The 25,453-nt window shown below is 41.4% G+C and overlaps 1 protein-coding gene across 14 annotated transcripts in view; it reads right to left on the minus strand.

The window, feature by feature from the left end:
• FAM13C (family with sequence similarity 13 member C) overlaps positions 1 to 24,822 on the minus strand; it is a 155,423-nt gene extending 130,601 nt beyond the window's left edge. For 3 of the 14 annotated variants that reach the window (XR_007471154.1, XM_004279967.3, XM_004279965.3), the window contains exon 1: positions 5,128 to 5,296. Coding sequence is in view for 2 of the 14 variants with exons in the window: in XM_004279967.3 (XP_004280015.2) it covers positions 5,128 to 5,189 (62 nt within the window). In the remaining 12 variants the exon portion in view is untranslated. The other 11 variants (XM_033406008.2, XM_033406009.2, XM_049696638.1 and 8 more) reach the window with 11 other exon arrangements.
• Positions 24,823 to 25,453: the final 631 nt, after the last annotated feature.

Here is a 25,453-nt window from a genome sequence, read left to right on the forward strand (position 1 = left end):
AGTTGAGAAAGACCTAGACCCTGCTCTGACAGAGTCCCAATGTAATGAGTAGACATAAATAAATAAATATCTACATACATAGATATAACCATAATACAGTATTTATACTACATGAAATCTTTTAGAAATTTAAAATATCCCTTACCAGCAGTGGTGTATAATTTACCCACAAAACAAATTGATGAAAGCTTCAGTCCTCTTCCCTTACTATCCCTTTTAAATTATGGTTTTGTAATGAATTAAACAAAGGCTCTAACCTAACAGACTCTAACCCTCTTTACCTGCTGGCAGCTGGGGAAAAAAAATGCATCGACTTAACAAAATGCTCTCCTTAACAAAATGAACTCAATTTCCTTGCTTTCCCATTTTTTTTTTTTTTGACTCTCAATAACCCACTTTGTCCATCTCATGGAAAACAACAATTAAATTCCTAAACGTTGTCTTGTTCTCCTCCATTAGAGGCATTTACTATAATAGATCGTCGGAGCTGTATAATGAATAAAAATGTTTCCCAATAAAAACAACCTAGCTAAGTAGAAAAGCCAATGAAGAACAGAAATCTAGAATTGTTGCTTTCAAAGAACTAGGGTTCAAACAGAGTTTCAACCTTAGAGCTCAACAATACCTATTGTTTGGGAATTTGGCAAGAACTATTTTTTCTCCCCCTCATTTGATTTATTAATTTTTCTTCCCAAAGTACAATCAGTTAAAAATAAGAAATCGGCACCAGAACATACAAAGTTGCAGATGCTTTCTGAAATCTGAAGCCAGACCTAATTAGCTGATCCGATTTTAAGGACTACTGAGCAACTCCAGTCATCACTCAAGAAAACACAATTCCTAGACTGCAGACATAGCGATGAAACAGATCTCCTTATGGCTTCCGTGGCACACATATGCAAGCTCTTTTAGTTCAATTTCCATTTGCTTTGATGAAGACCATCAAGCTCTACTCAATGAACATCTTTCTGATTGTTCTACTGATTCCTCGCCCAGGAGCCCCCCACAAATGCACAATACTGGCCCAATTATAAAACTGGATTCCACACTGGGAACCCATATCCAAATATTCCTACTCCTGGAAAAAAAATCAACTCAGATCAAGTGTCCAACCGGTCTTGGGCATGAGATTCTCTTCCTACATGTTATTCGAATAAAAGAATTTAAAGACCAACGCTTTAATGATGTTCTTTGTAAATTATCAAAACCAGGCATCTTCTAGTACAAACTTTTTCAAACTATAAATTGTGACCTATTAGGAGGTCCTGAAATTAGAGAGCAGCTACCAGCATTTTGTTGTTACTATTGGTAGAGAAACAGAATAGAAAATGTCAGTATAGTGAGGGTTAAGTGTTATTTCACGAAACTTGTTTAAATAAACCGTATCTATACATTTGTGCTGGACTGCGACATAAAATGTGTTTATTGTTGTTCACAGTAAAAAATGTGAAGACACCTCTATTAACTGACTTCCTTTGAGGTTCTCATCAACTAGATTCTAAGTTCCCAGAGTTCTTAATTTGTTGTTGCCCAGACAATACATGGATAATTTGTCCTTGCCATCATTTCTTTGTGAAATACTCAGGGTCGTAACTCTTCTATTTGGACTTTTGCTTCTTCTATCAACCACAAACAAGAAAAAGTTAGATGGTACTTTATAGTTCACCTTCTCTTTCATATGATCTCAATTAAGCCTGACAATGGTGTGAGGTAGGAATTACCTTCACACAGGGGCTGAGGAATTTCCCAGGATTCCGAGGCGTAAAGCAGTGATGCCTGTGTCACTTCTGCTCCACCACACTAAGCCCACTGAAGAGTCTCTTCAGTCTACGTTCCCAGGGGTTCACAAGAGAAAGACTTGTTTCTTAGGATAATGGTGGAGTAAGAAGTACCCATGAGAGGTTCTCTTTTTTGTCTTGAGGTAAATAAGAAGAGAGATCTCAGTCTGGTGAGTAGATAAAATGTAGTTGTACCCGGAAGGGGACTTCTATTCCCTGCAGTACCATGTCCCTTGAAGGCAAAGGTGCAGGGGTATAGCCTGCAATCCTGTGGGATTTCTCAAAGTGTGTCTGATTAAAATACAGGTTCCACTATATGCAATATCCTGGGATAAACCATAATGGAAAAGAATATAAAAAAGAATGTGTGTGTGTGTGTGTGTGTGTGTGTGTATATATATATATAATTGAATCACTTTGCTGTACAGCAGAAATTAACACAACACTGTAAATCAACTGTACTTCAATTTTTAAAAATAAATTAATTTAAAAAATGGAAAAAAAAATAGCAAGTTCCAGCCTCATCCCCACCCGCAGCCCCACTAGATCAACTCTCTGGGGGTGGAGCCCAGGAATGCGAGTTTTTCTGCCCTCTCCCCACATAACTAGTATGCTTCTGAACAGTTCCACACTGACCTAAAGGTTTAAAAACCCAGACCAGCAAGTGGGCTGACTCCAACATAATCACCCACTTCTAGGTTCCCACTTGGGAATAAAGCCTGGGAAGCTGGATTTTCACAAGCCCCCATTCCCTTCCCCAGTTGATACTGATGTTCAGTTGGTTTTGAGAATTACTGCTTTGCATGATAACTAATTTGTTGCAGAATTCATTGCTGGTCAGGCTTCATTTCAAATAACAGGTTAGCCAGGGCAACAGAGGAAATGACCATGGAAAAATAACAGATGAAAGGGCGCTGCAGATACAGAAGAGAAGGCCAAGGCCAAGGCCATTCTGATCTCAGAAGAATTTGGGTAGCAAAAGAAATTGAACTGGTCCAGAGCTGCACAGACAGGGCCAGGCATGGGAGAAACTGAGAAAAGCATAAAATACATCCCTGAGTCCCTCCCAATTCCCCTTCACCTTGACTCTTATAAGACCCCCAGCTGGCAAAGCAGAACCCTCTTAGGTTAGACTAGCTGCTAACATAATTTATATTAAAGTATTAATGACAATTTGAATCCACCTCCCAGGGGCACAGACTTTTTAATTTCCATTTTAATAAGGGTCACCACCAGAGTTCTTCATCCAAAAACAAAATCATCTCTAGGTAGAATTTCAGGCACTAAAAAAGATAAGTACATGTGGGTAGGAGGAAGTAGGAGTGAGGTGGGGATAGGAGAAAGGGGACGTTTTCTCGTATCTAAAACATGTAAGAGAGGCAAGCGCCTCCTCTGTGCATGCCGAGACCAGACGTGAACATTTACTGATTACATGCTACTTCTTTGTCTCAGTGTAGTGCATCCTGGTCCTGCTGACTTTAGGGTCATGCCCAGAGAACCACGGAAAACGGTTCATATTACTGAGGGGAGGAGAAAATACTATATTAGAGGATGACTAGCTTTAAATGACCCTCGTCTGTACTGTTACACCTATGAAGATTTGGTATGCTTCAAATGTTCTCCTCAGGTTTTTAGATTAGCCAGATGGCATTCCCATTGTCACTCAGTGCCTTTTAAAATAAATCACTGTCACTTCTGTGAAAACAACAACAGGACCTTATGCAATCAGAACTCCTTGGGGAGTGTCCAAAGACAAGGTACCAGACTTTCCCCAGCATTTAACTATAAAGCCATTTTTTAAAAAACTGTCCATGTGAAATCTAGAATTAAGTGACTCCATTTTGAAGCTGCGATGCCTATGGCTGACTCTGGGGATTCAGCCACACAGGGGTCCTGAGACTCAGGCCCAGAAAGCATCTGGTGCTGTAAGCACAGCACAAGGAGGAAAGCAATACCTGTGCACCTGAACCAGGGAGTCACAGCCTCATCTTTGGCCTGCATGCTTTGGCCTGCATCTCTCCCCACTCTTAGGCTTTTAGAAAAGCAAAGCTGTAGCACCATTACCAAGCAATCTCATTAAGGGGACACAGCAGGTCCCAATGAGTATTCTACATTGGATCTTCTAAAATCAACCCTGGGCCTTTTTTTTTTAAAAAAGTAACTAAACTTAAGTGAGCCCAAAGCTCAACACTGAGCGAGCAGCATATCCAAACAGAGAAACAAAGGAATGTGAAAAACAAGAGGGCCCGGGAAGCCCTGCAGCCCTCATCACCCAGTCATCGTGACAGTGACTTGAAACTCACATAATTTATTTGCCTTTTAGGGAACTTTAGCAAATAACTCCCAAGTTACCGGGACTTCTGTATCAAACTTTTTTTGATGCAGCGTTTTTAAATGTAGTTGAGTATACAACCTTATACCCCCTTTTTCCTGAAAAAATGTTTAGAGTGACTTCTATCGTAAGGTCCCAGAAGTAAACATAATTAGTTAGCCTAGAGAAAGACTACTAAATAAAGTATAGACATTTCATACATATATGGATATATGTAAATTATATATCAGTTACATATAGTATTAGCATAATATACTACCTGTTAATTTTTAACATATACATATAACATAGTATTAGAAAAACATATTAAGGAAGGGATGACAAGAATTAAAACCACAAACTATAAATATCTAATAAAAAAATACCATGCATGCTGGCCTTGAGTAAAATATTCACTCCTTCATTCCATGTTTGAACGGTGTTAGTCGTCCCAATCGAAAGCTTTAACCATGAGACTAGATAACGCATTCCTCCTATAGCCAGATCTCTGAGGGCAGAAGACAAAATTGACAAAGGGCATGCAAGAAAAGTTTACTCTACTGTGTCTTAAAAGTCTGTACACAGCAGAGGGTGAGACTAAGTTTAGCCTATTTATCACATGCTGGAATCCAACTCATTTCACATCCATCTCCTATTTGCCGTAAATGTACACAGCATGCTCCATGAAAACAGACACCAGCGTTGGCAAAATACAACAAAGCTTTCCTACTGACATGTCAGAGAGATTTATTTTTTTAAAAAATCTGAACTCCAAGGACACGTATTTTGGAGCACTGAGCTCCCGCAGGCCATCAGTTTGTTTTAATCACTCTCCCGTAGTTGCTAAAAGACTGATTTCAACCTGTAAAGATTTCTGGGCCCCATCAGTCCCCACATCTCGCGGTCTTCACAACCCCAGATTACAGGAGACAATGCATCTAGTACCCAGAGCGGGTGGAAACGGTAGAGGATACCTTCCCGATAGTTGCTTCCTGAGAAAGGCATGCAAATCTTATTTTAGTGACAAAAAGCACTTACTCTGTTACAGCGGTGCTGCTGAAGGAATTATCCTGAAGGCTGAAACAGAAACAAGAAAACATCAGCCAAGTCCGGCCGGGGAGCCGTCTCCCTGATTGCTCTCCGGGAGTTAGAGCACATACACAAACATGGCATTGCAAGGCAAGTCTCAGGGCTCCCCGGCACACTCGCTCTACCTTGGGCTGCTGTCTGCACATGCTCGTAACGACACCCCCAGCAGGGGCCCGGCCGCACGGGCGAACCACAAAGCCCGGCAGCCCGCGAGGCTGCGGGGACAGAGCTGGGCGGGGCGCGGCGGCGGGGCCGAGACCCCGGAACCCCGGGACCCCCTCGAGAAGCACCTGGAGCGTGACCGCACGACCCCAATCTCGCCAGCCGGGTGCCGAGTTTAATCCGGGCCTCCCGGTACCCGCCACCCCCGGGAAAGCCTGACTGTTTCTGCCTAGGTGCTGAAATCCGCGGGCGACTTGCTTTCTTCCAGACGTCTCCTACCAGTTTTACAGAGCTACCTCCCTCTAGGGATGGAGGCTCGCAGAGATTCAGAAACCGTTCAGAAAAAGCTGGAAGGGAACGAGAAGGGGGAGGGAAACATAGCTGCTGTTTTGGGGGTGTGGATGTGTGGGTGTGTGTTTATTGCCCAGGAAAAAGAAAAGCCTCTGAAAGAGGGCTAGCTGCATCACACCAGATCTGTCTGCACTCTGTTATTTCAGTCCCGAAGAGGAAGCGCCCAGCCCCGGACTGCAGAGCTGTGAATGAGCCCACGCAGGGCGGGTGAAGAATTTGTTCCAGGCATTAGCTGGTGACTGGGTGGGGGGACCGTGAGCGAGATGGGGTTTCCTCTGCAAGAGCAGCCCGCCCGAGCTCCACTCCCAACCACCTTTACAAAAGATGAGAGAGCAAATGCACCCACGCTACCGCCTTTAAATAAAGGCAGCCTTGCTGGGGGAGGGGAAGGCTGTTAGCCCCTACTTGCTTCGTTACCCTGGAGATGTTTGTCCTGAACTCTTTCCATCGTTAATTTCTCCTGGCCATTGACCTTGATATGGAGTGAACAGTCACCTGGGAAAGATGCTTATTTTGAATTTCGAATTAAGAAGATTCCCCATTCCCTTCTTTTAATTTCTCCACTCCCAGAAGCAGCTGAGATGGTTTTTGGTCAAAATTATATCAGACGGTGAGTTAAACGATAGCAAAAAATTTCAAAATTTCATTTTCAGGTTATCAGAAAAATTACTCAAAACTTGGTACTAAGGGGAAAGAGCGAGACCTTTCAGTGTCACGAGACATTTTTCACAGGTCCACCCAAGGACTGCTTAATTCTCTTAAAAAAAAAAATGGACTTGTGTTTGACATGCTATTCACTCTTAAGTTCGATTCCTGACACGGTGGAGTTACGTGTTAACATGGTACATTTTGTCCAATCTGTCCAGAGGAAAAGATAACCTCAGCATTGATGGTTTTATTGCGTTGTGCAGCTTTAACCAATCTTGCATCTAACCTAACATTCTTTCTAAATGCCTGCAAATGTTCAGATCCTCAAAACGTTCTTGGAACCAAGAGCATCATCATCTTATAGATCCCCTCATTAATCATCATCTCATAGATCCCCTCTTATGGATCCCCTCATTAAAGTTAACAGATCTCTGACATGCCCCTATATTTGTAACAGAGTCATATCTTTAACTTTCAAAGTTATACTCTGAAAAATCAAAATGAGTTTTCAAAGACCAACAGGTTTCCTTAAGGTCCTTTGCAATTTTCCTTTCCTCTCTCTAAAGATTTTTAAAAGTAGCTGAATAAAAGCCTAACACAGGAATTCCCTGGAAATATCACAGGTTTGCTTCCAGACCACCACAATAAAGCAAATGTTGCAATAAAGCTCGTCACACGAATTTTTCGGTTTCCCAGTATGTATAAAAGTTATGTTTAGGGGCTTCCCTGGTGGCGCAGTGGTTGACAGTCTGCCTGCCGATGCAGGGGACACGGGTTCGTGCCCCGGTCCGGGAAGATCCCACATGCCGCGGAGTGGCTGGGCCCGTAAGCCATGGCCGCTGAGCCTGCGCGTCCGGAGCCTGTGCTCCGCAACGGGAGAGGCCACAACAGTGACAGACCCATGTACCACCAAAAAAAAAAAAAAGTTATGTTTACACTATACTGTAGTCTACTAAGTGTGCAATAGTATTATGTCTGAAAAAAACAATGTACATATCTTAATTTAAAAATACTTCATTCCTAAAAAATGCTAACCATCACCTGAGCTTTTAGCAGGTTGTAATCTTTTGGCTGGCGGGGGGAGGGTCTTGCCCCGATGTTGATGGCTGCTGACTGGTCAGGGTGGTGGTTGCTGAAGGGTGGGACGCTGTGGTCATTTCTTAAAATAAGACAAGGAAGTCTGCCACGTCAATTTAAGCTTCCATTCACGAATGAGCATGCAATGCTGTTTGATAGCATTTTCCCCACAACAGAACTTCAAATTGGAGTCCGTCCTCTCAAACCCTGCCACTGTTTTCTCAACCAAGTGTGTGTAGTATTCTAAATCTTTTGCTGCAATTTCAATAATCTTCACAGCATCTTCACCAGGAGTAGATTACATCTCAAGAAACCACTGTCTTTATTAACCATAAGAAGCAACTCTTTCGTTAAAGGTTTATCATGAGATTGCAGCAGTTCAGTCACATCTTCAGGCTCACTTCTAATTCTAGTTCCCTTGCTATTTCCACCATATTTTCAGTTACTGACTCATCACCTGAAGTCTTGAACCCCTCAAAGTCATCCGTGAAGGTTGGAATCAACTTCATCCAACCTGCTGTTAATGTTGGTATTTTGACCTCTTCCCATGAATCACCAATGTTCTTAATGGCATCTAGAATGGTGAATCCTTTCCAGAAGGTTTTCAATTTACTTCGCCCAGATCCATCAGAGGAATCACAACCTAGGGCAGCTACAGCCTTACAAGATCTATTTCTTAGACAGCAAGGCTTGAAAGTCTAAAGTACTCCTCGATTCATGGGCTGAAGAATGGATGCTGTGTTTAATTTCCTACAGGAACATCGCCTTTGAATTCACAGCTTGGCTGTTTGGCACAACAGGCCTATAGTTTTCACATGTCCTCCTCACTAAGTTTAATCATTTCTAGCTTTTGATGCTAGTGAGAGATGTGCAATTCTTCCTTTCACTTGAACACTTGGAGGCAATTGTAGAGCTATTAGCTGGACTAATTTCAATGCTGTTGTGTCTCAGGGAATAGGGAGGCCCAAGGAAAGGGAGAGAGACAGGGAATGGCCAATTGGTGGAGCAGTCAGAACACACAGAACATTTATCAATTAAGTTCATCATCTTCTATGGGCGCAATTCGTGGTGCCCCAAAACAATTACAATAGTAACATCAAAGAGCACTAATCACGGATCACCATAACAAATATAATAATAATGAAAAAGTTTGATATATTGCGAGAACTATCAAAATGTGACAGAGTCACAAGATGAACAAATACTGTTGGAAAAATGGTGCCAAAAGACTTACTTGACACAGGGTTGCCACAAACCTTCAATTTGTTAAAAAAACGCAGTGTCTGGGCTTCCCTGGTGGCGCAGTGGTTGAGAGTCCGCCTGCCGATGCAGGGGACACGGGTTCGTGCCCCGCTCCGGGAAGATCCCACATGCCGCGGAGCGGCTGGGCCCGTGAGCCATGGCCGCTGAGCCTGCGCGTCCGGAGCCTGTGCTCCGCAACAGGAGAGGCCACAACAGTAAGAGACCCGCGTACCGCAAAAATACAAAACAAAACAAAACAAAAAAACGCAGTGTCTGCAAAGAGCAATAAAGGGAAGCACAATAAAATGAGGTATGTCTATATGGTCTCAGATTTGAACTCTATGGACTGAAATAACTTTAGAAGTATTCAGCCCTTGAATGATTTAATATATAGTGTGAATACATTCCTAAGCCACCTACCGCCTCATACGAGTTATGTTCAGGAGTGTCAGACGTGGCCTCTTCTATGTACACTATGTATGTGTACACATTATTTAAAAATCACAAAACGAGGTTTATTCTTTCTGTTTTATTGAGACCAAAAAAGGTAAGTTTATATTCAGCATTCTTGGCTCTAAAAATTCAAAGGTTGCCAGTTTTCAGAAACCTCTTTTACTCATTGTCTATGGTGCTGATTCCAAATGTTCTAATGCAGAGAAAGATCATACTTTTCTCATTTAAGTATTCCTAGTGATCTATTTGGAATGGAAAAATATAATGCTCTCAACTTTGAAACAGGACTTGGACAAGTGTATGAAGTAATGTGGGCCCTTCAAAAATAACGTGAAATAACAACTGTATAAAATAAGTGCAGGTATTCAATAATGTCCACGGATAAGAAATAAGGATTTTCAGCGGCTCCATGAATAGTATGGACTAAAATTAGCTTTTAGGTAGTATTCTCATTCAATGAAACCATTTTTTGATATAGTTGATTATGGTTAAAACAAACACAAAAATGTCCCAGAAAAAAAACATACTTGTTTTTCGCAGCATGTAAAAAACTCAACCATTTTAATTCTTATTTTTAACCAATTCTTCTAACATTGTTTGTTTTCATTTTAAATCAGGTTTAAAGTTTATAGTGTCTGGGGCTTTGTTTTGTTCTGATATTTTGTATTATTCAACTTGGAATAGGAAAATACTGGTGAATAATCATACAACATCCGGTTATTTTGGAGACACTAATTGACTAAATAGTAGTTCAAGATGAGTTTAAAAAGAGAAGCAGAAAACCTACAGTCCTGGAGTTCTAGAAGTAAGTTGTAGATCAGTGTTTCCCAAAGTGTCCTCAGTGGAATTCTAGTCTCCCAGATGGTCTAAGAAAAGAAAAGAAAAAAAGAGAGTTACATGATCAGAAATAAGTTTTTGAAAGGATGTATATTATAACTTCACAATGCATATTAGGCAGTATTTTGTTTTTCAACCAACATTTCCCAAACTCAATGAAGACCAGTTTTTTGTTCAATGTTATCTATTAACATCATGTTGAACTGGGAATTTTGAGGAAAAAGTTCCAGAGTGTATCAGGGGAAAAAAAATGCAAAACAGATTAACTGGTATAATTATTAATTGAACAAATGATGCCACATGGTTGTCACTATTCCATAGCTATGAACAAGCCAGACACTGTCCCTGTCATCATGATGTTTTTAGAGTAATTATGAATGTATGTATACACATATAATATACAGTATATATTTTATGCACAACCCTATTTTATACAATATAAGTAGAATAAGGGGGGAATAAAGATGCTAGATTTAATATGGTTAATTCACTTAAATGTTAAAAGTTTCAATGTTTTACTTTTTCTATCAGTACTCTTAAAATCAACATTTGAATTTCAGACTTAATAGTCTTTATTATAATTGAAGATAAATTAATTCTAATGTATGGACTTGGCTATACGCAAAATATAAAGCAATAATATAGTGGTCAAGAAAGAAATGTCTAGAGTTGCCAGGGTTCCAGACCCACCAGTTACTAGTAGTTTGAACTTGGACAACCACTCCATGCCTCAGTTTTCTCAACTGTAAAATTGGAGGTAATAATGACCTATCTCATGGATTTTAATGGAGACTAAATGACATAACTGAAAATGACAGAAAAAAGTCCATAAATGTTGTCATCAATTTTTATTATTATTACAATAAATAAGAATACATAAACAAAGTTTGGAACAGGATGAACAAACTGCTGTGCTTGGGTAGTAGGTTTAAAAGATGATATTTTCTTTCTATTTCTCATAATGGCACAGTGTTTATATAGGGTTTTTTTTTTTTTAAGAACAATAAAAATGAAAACTTTACTAAATGCAGATGGGCTGCTCTTAAAAATGAAATGAGCTCCCTCCAGACTGGCTCTGTGCTCACTTTACATTTCTTTGATGTAAATACCCACACATCCCTGGAAGAACATTCCATTCTGAGAAATCCCCTTCTGCAGGCTCCTGCGGCAAGCAGCCAGCACCCTAACAATGCCAGGAAGTCAGCAGAGGCCTGCCCCGCTGGTAGGCACACAGCGCCTCGGAGCTTCCTGCCCGCAGCCTTGGGAGTGAGCAGGCTTCCCCGTGCAAAGAGAGAGCTCTTGCCTGAAAAGATAATGTTCCGTTAAGGAAACTCTCCCTAATTCTCTGTCCTCTTGTCCTTTCCCTCTCCAGCCCCAGTACCTGATGTGGCAACCAAAGAGGCCTCATCATCTGAGTGATCGACCGCTCGGAGCTCCTGAAGATTCAAAGATGTCCAGCGAGGCAAAGCTGAGATACCAAAAATATAAACCAGTGGAGTACTGGTTATGATATTGGTTTCCATTCAAACATCCCCCCACCCTCCAACGAATGCTAGTGTACAGCAAGTCCACCTCTGTGTGACAATCTCTCTTTGATTCATCTGACAACAAAATGCAGATATGTAAACGGATTGCTAATCAAAGTTTTAATTTGTGTAAAAGATTCAGGATTCCATGAAGTCAGTGGAAGTGATGGTGGAGACTGGTCTGAATCACATTCAAGACCAGTGATAAACGAGGTTTTGGCAATAACAAGAATAAAAAATTGACAAGGATGGTGACATGTCAATACCGAAGGGAATGAGTTAAATATCAAAGGATTAAGAGTGGTTCTTGGAAAAATGTATGAAGCCCTTAATTAATTTTGTAAATGTTACCTTTTAATAATTATGTAGTACATGTCAAATGTCAAGTGAAGGTGATCATTCTGAGCTATTAAAATTTTTGCAGAAAAATTATATATAAATCCCCTCCAATGGGCATAATTTATTTTTCATTGTTTCTAAGAATTAGCTATGACAATTATATCCATAATGGAAAGTAAGAACATTTTTATAACATATTTGCTATTTACCATGACCTACCAGGCCCTATGCACCCTGGCCCTGAGACAACTCTGAACTTCCCTCCAATCATATTGGCCTCCCTGCTCTTATTACAACAGGTGAACTTGATCCTTCCCTAGGCCCTTTGCACTTGCTATTCCCTTTGCTGGGAACACCACCCCCAGATCTGCTCAAATGTGCTTCCTTGAGGAAAATGTCCCTGACCACACTCCCTAAATTAGCAGCTCCCATCACTTTATTCTGTCTTATTTTCTTCATAGGACCTGATGTGTAATAATTGTTCGTCTATTTGTGTTATAATTGCCTCCCCCACTAGAATGGGAGCTCTTTGAAGACAAAGATTTGTGGGTCTTATTCACTACTGTACCCCCAGGGCTGAAAATGGTGTCTACCATGGTAGCTACCCGGTAAACGCTTGTAAAATGAAATGAGTGAATATTCACTTCCGCCGTTTTTTTCCCCAAGATAAAGCTCTATTCACCCCTTATTTTTTCTATTTACTTTGACATGTTAGCTCCTGTTTTAAGTGACTCACCTTAAGTGGGCTTTTTCCAAGACAAGTTACCTTCGGATAATGAGGCTTTCCTGTTTCAGACCTTTCTTCCTTGGCTTTGCAGGAATAACAAACAGATTTCATGCTGTTATGCCAACACAGCTGATGGTGCCAGTTGCCCAAGACATTGTTTGTTCCTGAGGTGTGGTCCCAGTCCAGCCAGAAAGACAACAGGGGATCGATCAATCACCAGTGTTTGCTATGGGACAAGATGGTAGTAGAATTATTGATTTAGAATGCCTTATTAAAACAAAAATTTTCTTGGGAAAAAACACATTTCATTATTAACACCTTAGCTTGAATTAATTTTCAGATGATCAAATACAACCTTCCTATTGATGGGATTCTTAAGAACCTCAGGAGTTAACGGGTCTAATTCTTTTTTAATATCTAGACTTGTACCAGGGCAATCCCCCAACTGCTGCTTGAAACCTTCAGGAACAAGAAATTTACACTCCACAAACTCCTTTATTGGACTCCTCTAATTCTTGAAAATAATTTCTTTCCACTTGATCCCTCCCCCGCCTCTTGTTACTTTCAACCGTGAATGAACACCCCTAAAAATGAATCTACTCCATCTTCTGGTCTCCTGGCCAAATCTTCCCCATTCCTTCAGTACATTTTCACATGGTGTGATTTAGAATCCCTTCAGTGTCTTTCTGGGTTGTATAGAACTGGATAAACTGTGAAAATATCCTCTTAAAGTGCACCTACTACCCTGAACATGTTATTACTCCAGGCATGGTTTGTTCAGTGAAGACTGAAATGGGATTCGCACCTCCTCCTTTCAACATTATACTCTTTGCATGTGGCCCAAGATAACTATGTGTGGTTCTGGTGGTTACATCACCCCATGGACCCAGATGGTTGGAGTCAACTGCTACTCCAGAGCCACACCTGTGTCTTCCAAAGGAGAGCAACTGGTATGTGGAACCCAAGTCCCAGCTCTGCATACATTCCTATGAAATTCTATGTTGTTTCGTCTGACATTGCATACAATCAAATCCAACCTTTCACATCTTTTTAGAATATATACTTTTAGCAAAAGTTATGTTGGCTCTCTCTTCCAGTGTCATGGAATCAGTATGCTGTAGGTACACCCCTCCCCAAAACTGGAGCATACAATAAATATACTTTTAGTCAATTTGTAATTTTTTCATTTATATAAATCAGGAGAAATGTATTAAATAATTATTTAATATAGTAAAACTTAGAATATTTGAAGTTATGTTACTTTATGGGCAGAGTAGGGTAGGTGGGCAGAGAAGCAATGAGAAAAAGGGCTTGGGCCCAATATTTGGGGTGCTACTAGGGTGAGAGACACCAGGGTAGGGGCTCCACGGTTACCAGGTAGCAGCCTGAAGTTGTAAACTGATTCAAGGTAGGAGGGGCAGTTCCACCCTCTTCAGCACCCTCATCCTCCCAGCAGAGTGGTATAGCTGTTAGTTGTAAAGCAATTATACTCCGATAAAGATGTTTAAAAAAATTAAAAATTTTTAAAAAGTAAATAAAATTAAAGAAAAATTTTTTTAAAGTGGTATAGCTGAAACTCTAGTCAGACACAGATAGCAATTTAATGAGTCATCCCGTTGAAGAACGACAGCCCCACACTTCCATGGGTACCCATAAGCAGAACACATCTCAGCTACCTGGGGCCCACTCAGTGAAACCTCCTTTGTTCTAGGAAGGGGAAAGTGTATTTTTCTCCCCGTAATTCCTCCTACACTTTCCAAGAGAAATTTCTGAGTTTTTCCTTCTCCTCCCACGGTTCCATTTAACTACTCTGCTTTTCAGTCTCAATAGCATCCTCTTTGTACATGTTCTCTGAGCTTTGGTCCATATATATCTGCTCACAGGGCTTCCCTGGTGGCACAGTGGTTGAGAGTCCGCCCGCCGATGCAGGGGATGAGGGTTCGTGCCCCGGTCCGGGAAGATCCCACATGCCGCGGAGCGGCTGGGCCCATGAGCCATGGCCGCTGAGCCTGCGCGTCCGGAGCCTGTGCTCCGCAACGGGAGAGGCCACAGCAGTGAGAGGCCCGCGTACCACGAAAAAAAAAAAAAAAAAAATCTGCTCACATTTCCACTGGTAATCTCCTTATATAAATGCCAATGCTTACAACACAATATTCTGTATCTCTTTAAAATTCTCAACCTAGGTTGTTCTGATTATCTATTGTTTTAATGGCTTTTAAAAAAAATTATTTTTGTTCATGATTTTGAGGGTCAGAAATTCCAAAAGAGTTCAGCTGGGCAGTTCTGATCCATGTGGCGTCAGCTGGGGCAGGTGGGATGGGAGGACCACGTTCCAAGCTGGCTCCTTCACTCCAATAGCCAACAGATCTATGTTCCCGGCCTCTGTCTCCACATGGCATCTCTTTGTTAAGGGCCTCTCCATGTGGCTTGAACTTCCCACAGCACTGTAGTCTCAGGGTCATCTCTTTTTACATGGTGGCTGACCTCCAAGAGACCAAGGTAGAAGGTGCCAGTCCACTGAAAGGCTTCCCCTGGACTGGTATAACATCACTTCTGCCATACTCTATCACTCAAAGCAGATATGAGTCAGCTCACTTTCAAGGGCAGGATAATAGACGCACCTCCTAATGAGAGGAGCATCAAAGAATTTGTATCCATTTTTAATCTGCCACAGACATTTACATTGATTGTTGGTTTCCTCATCCTTAGACTCATGACAGTACATAGTTATACTTCTCATTTCAATGGACCATTAATCTATAATTTTGGGGGATATATCATATATATATGATATGGGGTATGATATAATTATTAATTAAGAAGAGAGACAAGATTTCTGATATTCCCAAGAAACAAAATGTCTGGCTACTTAATTTAGCTAATTCAAGCAACAGTCCTCACCAGTGTTGTTTCAACACCCTGGCATGTTGCAACTTGCAAGTCATTTGTCAAATATTGACAGTTGTGAATAATTGAATTTCTAAATAATAAATTAGAGCCGATCCATGCTTTTTTTCTCTAACGGCATCACTCTGTCTCCCACGCATTCCCAGCTGCATTCTTTGGTGGAGATTAAGGGGTGGAGTTGTTGCAGCTCTTCCACTGGGAACTGCTCATAACCCTGGCACACGATGGGAAAATTCCATACCCCAGCCATCACGCATCCTGCATGGCTTATAGGGAAAAAAAAAAGATTAAGAACTCCCAGCTTAGAGCATGTTGCTAATGAAGCCAGTATTAGCTAGCTAGATAAAAGCTGGGTCAAATCCAAACATGAAGCAATTTTGAATTTTCTTTTGCTCGGTAGCAACAAAGAAAACCCTTCTAGTCATATCCTCCCTTGTCTCTTAGGCCTTTTCTCTCCTTCTCCCAGCCCTTTCCCCAGTGGGCTCACAAATGTAGGCTAGTGAAGCTTAATAAAATGTACCAGCTACCAATCATACTGGAAAAAAAATAACTCAGAAGTCATACATTGCTAAGATTAGGCAGGAAAACTCTTTGCTAATACTAAAAAGAGCAGATATTTATAGTTCCAAAAGCATAATGTCTCACTCTATAACTATTTGTAATTACTAAGGACATACTGTTATAAAATAAAATTTGCCCTTATCACCTCCTTGAGACAAGGGTTTAGCTCCACCTTCCATGGACCTTGTGAGCTGCCTGTCATTTGCAAGTGGTTTACATACATCCAGAGAGAATGCATTCCCTTGGGCCCTGGAGCAGTCAGGGCTGCTCTGTATCTATATTTGGTATCAATACCTCAGTGCAGGATTCAACTCAGATCACTGCTGGGCGTGTTATCACTGGACTGGACTTTGCACAGAAACCACCTAACTTCTTAATGTTCCTCAAGAAATCATTAAAAATTCATGTGTGATACTGTGCCTCTCAGCTACAACAGTAAATATCAAATCCTGGAACAAGAGGACATGAATTACTACCACAAAACTGACCAGAAATGGTCAATCCAGTGAGCAAAAATAGAATATCTAGAATCAACTTACAAAGAAATATAAATGTTAAAAGGCTTATCACTGGGGCTTCCCTGGTGGCACAGTGGTTGAGAGTTCGCCTGCCGATGCAGGGGACACAGGTTCGTGCCCCGGTCCGGGAAGATCCCACGTGCCGCGGAGCGGCTGGGCCCGTGAGCCATGGCCGCTGAGCCTGCGCGTCCGGAGCCTGTGCTCCGCAGTGGGAGAGGCCACAACAGTGAGAGGCCCGCGTACTGCAAAAGAAAAAAAAAAAAAAGGCTTATCACCCATTAGAGATACTGTTCATTTAATAACTAAAATGCTGAAAGCTGAAAAGCCTAGAAAGCAGCATAATGCAAAAAAATGTACAGGTGGAGAGTTCTGGGGCTTGAAAGCTGCCTCTGTTCTACCATGAATACGCTCAGCCATGGGTGGTGAGTGGCTAAACTTTCCTAGACCTCAGTATCCTCAGTTACGAAGCAGCTAGATTTGACAGTCTTTAGTGACTTGGCCAGCTTTAAATTTTGTCGTTCTTGGGAAATGTGAAAAAGTTGCATGGCCTGCTTTTGGAAGGGAGGGAAGAGAACAAAGAAAAAAAGAGATGGAGAGGAAGGAGGGAAAGAGGGAGGGAGAGGGAGGGGGCGACGGAGGGAGGGAGAAGGAGGGAGGGAGGGGGAAAGGGGAAATGTGAGAGCAAGAGAGGGAAGGGATATAGAGAAGAAAGAAGAGAAAAAAAAACTGCATAGATATAGGGAAAAAAACTTTGAAGTTAAAACTCTATCTAGGCAATGACCACATCAACACAATAAATCACTTAATGAAAGTGGTAAGGGACTGGCCAGGGGATAAGAATCTGAACTAATGGTACTACAATACTACTAAACATTGTTTGGCTTACTACTTGGTATGTTGACTTGTGGGTGCTACTTAACTTCTAGGAAGCCTCAATGATCCACTCAGAAAATTGGGCTCTATTTTTGGAAACAGAATGGGACTGTTTCAATACTGTTTTCCTCCAGCTGCTGCTACATTATGGGTAAACTGGCTTCTGTGGGTGGGCCTGGCTGCCTACAACTCCACCATTCCTGGAGCTGTTTCTTTTTTCTTTTCTTTTTTGCCTTCTTTTTTTTTTTAATTTTTATTAGAGTAGAGTTGATTTACAATGTTGTGTTAGTTTCTGCTGTACAGCAAAGTGAATCAGTTATACATATACCTATATCCACTCTTTTTAGAATCTTTTCCCATATAGGTCATTACAGAGTATTGAGTAGAGTTCCCTGTGCTATACAGCAGGGTCCTTATTATACATATACAGTAGTGTGTACATGTCAATCCCAGTCTCCCAGTTTATCCCTCCCCCCATGTCCCCCATGGTAATCATAAGTTTGTTTTCTACATCTGTGACACTATTTCTGTTTTGTAAATAAGTTCATTTGTACCATTCTTTTAGATTCCACATACAAGCACTATCATATCTTTGTCTTTCTCTTTCTTACTTCACTCAGTATGACAATCTCTAGGTCCATCCATATTGCTGCAAATGGCCCTATTTCATCCTTTTTGATGGCTGAGTAATATTCCATCGTACGTATGTGCCCCATCTTCTTTATCCATTCCTCCGTCGATGGGCATGTAGGTTGCTTCCTGGAGTCATTTCTACGGGAGGAAGCTGAAGGGAGTAAGAGGACAGCTCCCTCTCCCAGCACCCCATCCCCATGGTAATTACCAAAGGTCTGGGAGTAGATGTGGAGGAAGGGAACTGCTTGGAGGCTGCTGAGGTCATAAAGAAGGCTCAGGAGAAAACTGAGGATTATGAGAGTTATGAAAGGAAGTGAGGAAAGACATGGCAAAGCACATGCAGATATTAAGAGTCAGTGGGGGTATCTGGATTTCTATCCAGTCAGGCCCTGGGATTCTCCCAACTGCCTGGCTCCTATGCTGTTTCACATGCTAACAATCCCCTTACTGATGTATCTACCTTCTTCCTACTATAGTAAGAAATAACTGCAAAACAGAAACAGACTTGCAGACATAGAGAACAGACCTGTGGCTGCCAAGGGGGGTGGGGGCGGGGGAGGGAAGGGTTGGGAGTTTGGGATGAGCAGAGGCAAACTATTATATATAGGATGCATAGACAGCAAGGTCCTACTGTATAGCACAGGGAACTAGATTCAGTATCCTGGGATAAACCATAATGGAAAGGAACATGAAAAAGAATATATATATGTATAACTGAGTCACTTTGCTGTACACAAGAAGTTAACACAACATTGTAAATCAACTATACTTCAATAAAATTTAAAAATAAAAAGAAATAACACCGTGGAAGAGGGTTTACCTCACACTCTCCAAGCTCTGGAGTGAGTACCACCACAGACAGAGAGCACGCTCATGAGAACAGGAGGCTGGCCGGGGGTCTGCCTTGTACCACTCAGGAGTGAGCAGGGATGCTTGGCTGCGCTGTACATTGTCAAGAATGGGGTTGGGAGTTTCATGTTCTCACTCCTCAAACTGAGGGAGACCCTGTGATGGGGCCACAGGGGGCTGCCACCAGGGCTCTATTTTCTGCCTTACGTATCACATTGTCTTGAGCTCTCATTACTCACTCATCAGTTCCTTTTCTTGGCCTGCAGACCAGCTAGGTTTTAATGCAAGCATTTTAATTTTTTTTTTTAACTTTTCCAACACACATAAAAGTAGAGAGACCAGTATAACAAACACCATATGTGTTTGTTATATATTCAGCTTCACCAGTTATCAGTGTTCAGCCATTCTTCTTTTGCCAAATGCTGGCTCCCCCCAAAATATCATCAAAAGAGCCTTTTCATAAGACAAAGGTGAATTTATTCTTACCTGATAAGGGAGAATACCACCATCCCAGAGTCTTACTACCCTCTTTAAGGGAGGACGGCAAAGTTGGGATATTTAGGAGATTGTGGGGTCTGGTTTAAGGTGGATCACCCATTTCGCCTCTTTTCTTTCCTACTCGTAGTTCAAGAGACACAAATTAGTGAGGTGTTGGCAGCTGAGAACCATTTTACAACATGAAACAATTCAAATAACTTAAAGACGTATCAGGTTGAACCATACAAAATTTTCCCTTTTCTGGTAGATTAACCTGTATGGTTCAAATACACACACACACACACACACACACACACACACACACACACACACACACACACACACGCACACACACACACACACACACACACACACACCCTGCCATATCTAAAGACATACATGCATGATAGCAACTCCTTAGTTTACTGTGTGGATCTAAAATTGCTGTAAGATAGGGTGAAAATTAAGGAATAAGTATAATAGATTTACATAATGAAATTAAAGTATTTTATAATATTGTCTGTGATCATATTTTACCACATGCAATTCTATTACAATGTTTAAACATGATCTGTAAATTCATGGCTTGTACATGTAAAGTTCATGAGCATTTTTTGGACAATTCCACTTGCTACTACTTTAAGAACACAAAGTTTCTCTGAAATAAAGTTAATAAAAAACTATCTAGAACCACAATAACTCACAAAGATGGCATGGCCGAGAATAGACCACAATTATTTGAAAATCTTGTTTTAACAACGTATTTGTTTTGCTGAAATAAAAGCAGAAAATAAATTTTATGGGATAAATATAAAGCAATTAATAAATTCTGTAGGTCTTTATTTTACTGCTCCCACTATCTCATTCAAAGAACCACCAGACATGTGCAAAAATAATTCTAAAAAAAAAAAAAATCAGCCATCTTTGGCACGTTGCCAGATTTAATTCTATGAAAGCTTAAAGGATATTCTTGATTTATTATTACAAAGATATATGTGCCGCAGGTGGAGGGTAGAATGGATTTTATTTGACAGCCTGCTAACTCGCTTTACTGCTTTTAAATACCAGTATTGCTCCAGGACCCTCCGATGTTTGGAGCAGGCCTGTTTCCAGCAATATCTCTAGGCATCAGTCACAGTTAGTCATTGGCACCTATGATGTGCTGAGTAGATTAGAGAGAAAAGTATTTAAAGGTGATTAGACCATAGAAGAGACTCCTACAAAGGTCTTTAACTCAAAAGCTCAGGGAGGCCAGGCAGCCATCCTAAGCCAGTTAAGCAGGTGGGAAGGAGTCACTGCGGGTGGTGGTGACTGCGGTGAAGGACAGAGTTCCTGTTCTGTCTAAAGGAGCTACCTACAGCTCACCTGCAGCCCGTCGCTCCATCGTTGCCATGACGGAATGTGGGTCAAAAGTTGCCAGAACAGGGCTTCCCTGGTGGCGCAGTGGTTGAGAGTCCGCCCGCCGATGCAGGGGATGAGGGTTCGTGCCCCGGTCCGGGAAGATCCCACATGCCGCGGAGCGGCTGGGCCTGTGAGCCATGGCCGCTGAGCCTGCATGTCTGGAGCCTGTGCTCCGCAACCGGAGAGGCCACAGCAGCGAGAGGCCTGCATACCGGAAAAAAAAAAAAAAAGTTGCCAGAACATACGCTTTTTTAAAAACAAGTTATGAATGTGGATCTTTTATATAAAATCTCTCAGTTGCAAATTATTTTTTTAAGCTACGTAGGTAGATCAAACAAAATGTTTCTACGGGCTGGATCTAACCAATGAATTTCCCTTCGCCATCTTTACTTTAGATACAAGGTACAAGGACGTGAACTAACAGTTGCCTTGTGCTTTTCTGCCATTTCTCGTTTGTGCTCCTCAGGGCTGAGTCTGTTCTCCCCTCCTCCTCTCTCCTTCTCTCCCCTCCCCTCCCCCTCTCCCTTTCTTCCTCCCCCTTCCCTCTCCCTCCAGTTTGGCTTTCTCTGTTTTACTGTCCCCATTGTGAAATACGGCTGCCACACACATTGTCACTTCGGTTCCAATTAGAAATAACTAGCCACAGAGAGAAAAGTCTCTCGGCACCACTGATGTATGAACAGGGAGAGGAGTTTCTAGAGGATGTGCTTTGGGCACCAACGGTATCCAGCACAGAGGATGGCAAATTGACTGGTTGGAGAATAAGCTGCCTTAAGAAGGCATATTTGGATTTTAAAAAATAAAAATAAATTTTTGCACCCAAATGACCAAATATCTGCTATTTCTCAAGTTTACTATTTTATATGCAAAGTTACCAAACCTATCAATCTCACATACTCTCAGACTGGAATAACAGAGCCAACTTGCCATATTAATACCCATACTTATTATTATTCATGTATGCATACCACCTATGGTACAATCTCCTTATAAGTGTTACCTATACTCAGACCTGATGATCATTATCTAGGAGGATGTATTCTGTCTCATAGCTGGCAGTACATTTAGGGCTAGATTCTGTGCGCTAACACATCGACTTCCACACAAAGGCAACAGGACAGAAAACAACTGGGACAAGAAGAGAAAGGTGCAAAGAAAATTATCACCAAGAACCCAGAAAGAGAATTGGCAAAAGTAAATGTCACTGGTCTTATAGTGTAGTCACAAAAGACAGGAGAGGAAAACTGCATCTCACTTAATGTTCCAACAGTTGTCCTTTTCAAATCTAGTTCCATTTTCAGTCTTTCTCATCCCATTCAGTAAATCAGTAGGTTCTGCCATCTAGCTGACATAAATTTATCTTGCTTTACAAGTTTACATAGATTTCTTGTGTTTGGCTTTAACTGTAGGTAGACTATGGCCTCTAATCTCTTTGTAACACAGCTTTTGTAGGTAAGTACCAAGAATTATATAATCAGAAAATTTTGGACTTATCAAGTCCTTAGACATCTAACCCCACATTTTATAGATGAGGAGGCCAAGGCCCAAAGGCATAAATTGACTTACCTAGGGTCAGAAAGCTAATAACTGGCAGAGCCTGGGCTTGAATTCAGAACTGCTTAGCTTTAATACCTTCCTACTGTTTCACACAGAACTTTCCAGTAAGACAGATGACCACTTTTGATGGTTAATTTTATGGGTCAACTTGATGGGGTCACAGGATGCCCAGATATTTGGTCAAACATTATTCCGAGTGTTTCTGGAGGGTGTTTTTTAGATGAGATTAACATTTAAATCACTAGAGTTTAACATTCCATTAGATTAACATTTTAATAGTAAGAGTAAGCAGATTGCCCTCAGTAATGTGGGTGGGTCTCATCCAGTCAGTTGAAAGCCTGAATAGAACAAAAAGACCCTCCCCCAAGGTAAGAGAATTTTCTAGCTGACTGCCTTCAGACTTCATGTGACATTGGCTCTTTCTGTCTGACAATCTAGAACTGAAACATCAGCTCTCTGTAGGTCTCCTGCACCACTGGACAACCTGCAGATTTTGGATTTACCAGCCTCTGTGATTGTATAAGCCAATTCTTTACAATAAATCTCTGTACTTATATGTATGTTGATAGACATATAGATAGATGTAGACGTAGATATAGATATCTCCTATTGGCTCTGTTTCTACGGAGAATCCTGTTTATGAATAAGTCTATTTTCCTAAACAGTAATCACTTTCATGCTTTTTCTTCTATATTTTTACTTTTTCTAAAGTTCTCATGTTACAAAGTTTCAAATTGGACGGTAGGATTTTCTATCATGTTGAACATTGTATGCCAACTCCAATGGGCTGACTGCCCTCTGCTTTCTAAGGCAATGGCTATCTCCTGGACCACACCACTGCTCCACTAAATTCCCCAAGATGGAAGGTATGAGTTAAATTCTCAGGCCTCCATGGCCCCATGACCCTCATGCAAATTACTCCTGCCTTTTAGGACATGAATGCCATGCAGTGGCTTCCTCTGCTTCCCAGGGGACTGATGACACAATCCAGAAATGTGGAGAGTTAAGTCCCTACATAGTGAAACCTGACCAGTGGGAAATGGGGAACAGCAGAGTGTCAGATGGATAATCTGCCTTCCTTTCCCACTTGTCTGGACCACCTTGAGGTGCATGTCCTCCTCATAGCCCTTCGGGAGGGTCCTTCTTGCTAAGTGAGCATGCTTCCTGAATGACTTGCCAATTCTCTTTGTGACTCATTGGGACATGGTAGCCAGTATGAAAATATATCACGTCACACAGCATCACATCTTTCTTTGGCCCACTTGTCTTCTTCCTCAGCCTTGCTGCCCCAGAGCTATACCTCTAAAAGTTTCAGCACTTCAATTCTCACCTTAGGCTCTGCTTGCTAACGGATCAAGGAAAAGAGACGTTTTCTGAGTTAGGATTGATGATCACTTACTAACAGATTGGTGTGGAGGTAAAGAACAGTTAAATTTGTCCAATAACTATCTATCTGACAAATCAAAATAGAAGTTAGGTATTTTTATTTATTATAGCCAGATAATATCTTGCTTAAATATTCAGGGAATGAAGGATATTGTGTATATAAAATTCCTGGCTTGCTTGTAATTAAAATCTTTTCACTCCAAAACAAACTGAAAACCTTTGTGGTTTATGAGTCTGGGTTTATGAATGTGTTTAGAAAACATACTGTATTTTGACTGATGCATATCTTAAGATATTTCAGTGTTTGAGCAACGTTCTCACCAATAATCATGATGGCTTGCTACCAAACACAAAGATGATACCTGATGCTGGGTGGATGACCACCTTAGGGCTACTTAAGATACCTTCTAGCCAAGTCAACCTGTGATGTGTCTCCTCTTAAAGTGACAAGTTGAGAGTTAGTTTGTTAAGTTCTAACTAACCAAGGTTTTCCTGACTATTATGGGCTGAATATTTGTGCCCCCTGAAGTTCATACGTTGAAGCTCTAACACCCAATGTGATGGTATTTGGAGATGGGGCCTCTGGAAGTAACTAGGTTTGGATGAGGTCGTGAGGGTGGGATCCTCATGATGGGATCAGTGCCCTTATAAGAAGAGGCCAGAGGGACTTCCCTGGTGGCACAGTGGCTAAGAATCTGCCTGCCAATGCAGGGGACACGGGTTCGATCCCTGTTCTGGGAAGATCCCACATGCTGTGGAGCAACTAAGCCCATGCGCCACAAGTACTGAGCCCGTGTTCCACAACTACTGAAGCCCATGCGCCTAGAGCCCGTACTCCACAACAAGAGAAGCCACCACAATGAAAAGCCCATGCACCGCAACAAAAAGTAGCCCCTGCTCACTGCAACTAGAGAAAGCCTGTGCACAGCAACAAAGACCCAACACTACCAAAAATAAATAAATAAATAAATAAATAATTATTTAAAAAAGAAGAGACCAGAGAGCTACCCACCATTTAAGTACACAGCAAGAAGACAACGAACCACAAGCCAGAAATAGGGCTCTCAGTAGGAACAGGAATCAGCCAGCACATTGACCTTGGACTTCTCAGCCTCCAGAACTGTGGGAAATAAATGTCTGTTAAGTCCCCCAGTCTATGCTACTTTTTTATAGCAGCCTGAGTACATGAATACATTGACACTGATAACTTATCTCACCACTTGTTTCTCTCTAAACCAGTCTGCAAAAACAGAATTAATGGAGAGAATGAGAGCAAGAAAGGCAAATGATCAATGAAGGGTTCAGAGTGAAGTTGAGACGCAATAATTCTGTTGAAATCTTCTCTAAACACAAACCGTTAGAGAAATAAACTTTCTCTGAAACTCAGAATTGCTTATGTTGACCTTGGCCTCTCCAAATACCTTAGGACATCAGAGCTGAATGCTCTAGACTGAATCCCACGGAAACAGGATTTAATAGTTTCATCCAAAGGCACAGTTAGGGCATACTCTAGTCAGCGAAAGGAACAAAAATATCATCTGCAGCTCCTTAATTATATTTGCCCCAAGAGTTAATTTAAATTTGTTTAGTTGATTATGCAGAGAGAAAAACATAATCTCAAAATCCCAGCTTTTCAAAAGCCAGGGATCATAGAAGTCAAACCACAGATTTGGCCACTTACATCACCAATAACAGATTCTATAATTAGAGGTGAGCCAGCTGCAATCAGTTCTGATGCTGCAGACAGCTGG

This window comes from Orcinus orca, chromosome 14, assembly GCF_937001465.1.
Source record: "Orcinus orca chromosome 14, mOrcOrc1.1, whole genome shotgun sequence".
NCBI classification, from domain to species: Eukaryota; Metazoa; Chordata; class Mammalia; order Artiodactyla; family Delphinidae; genus Orcinus; species Orcinus orca.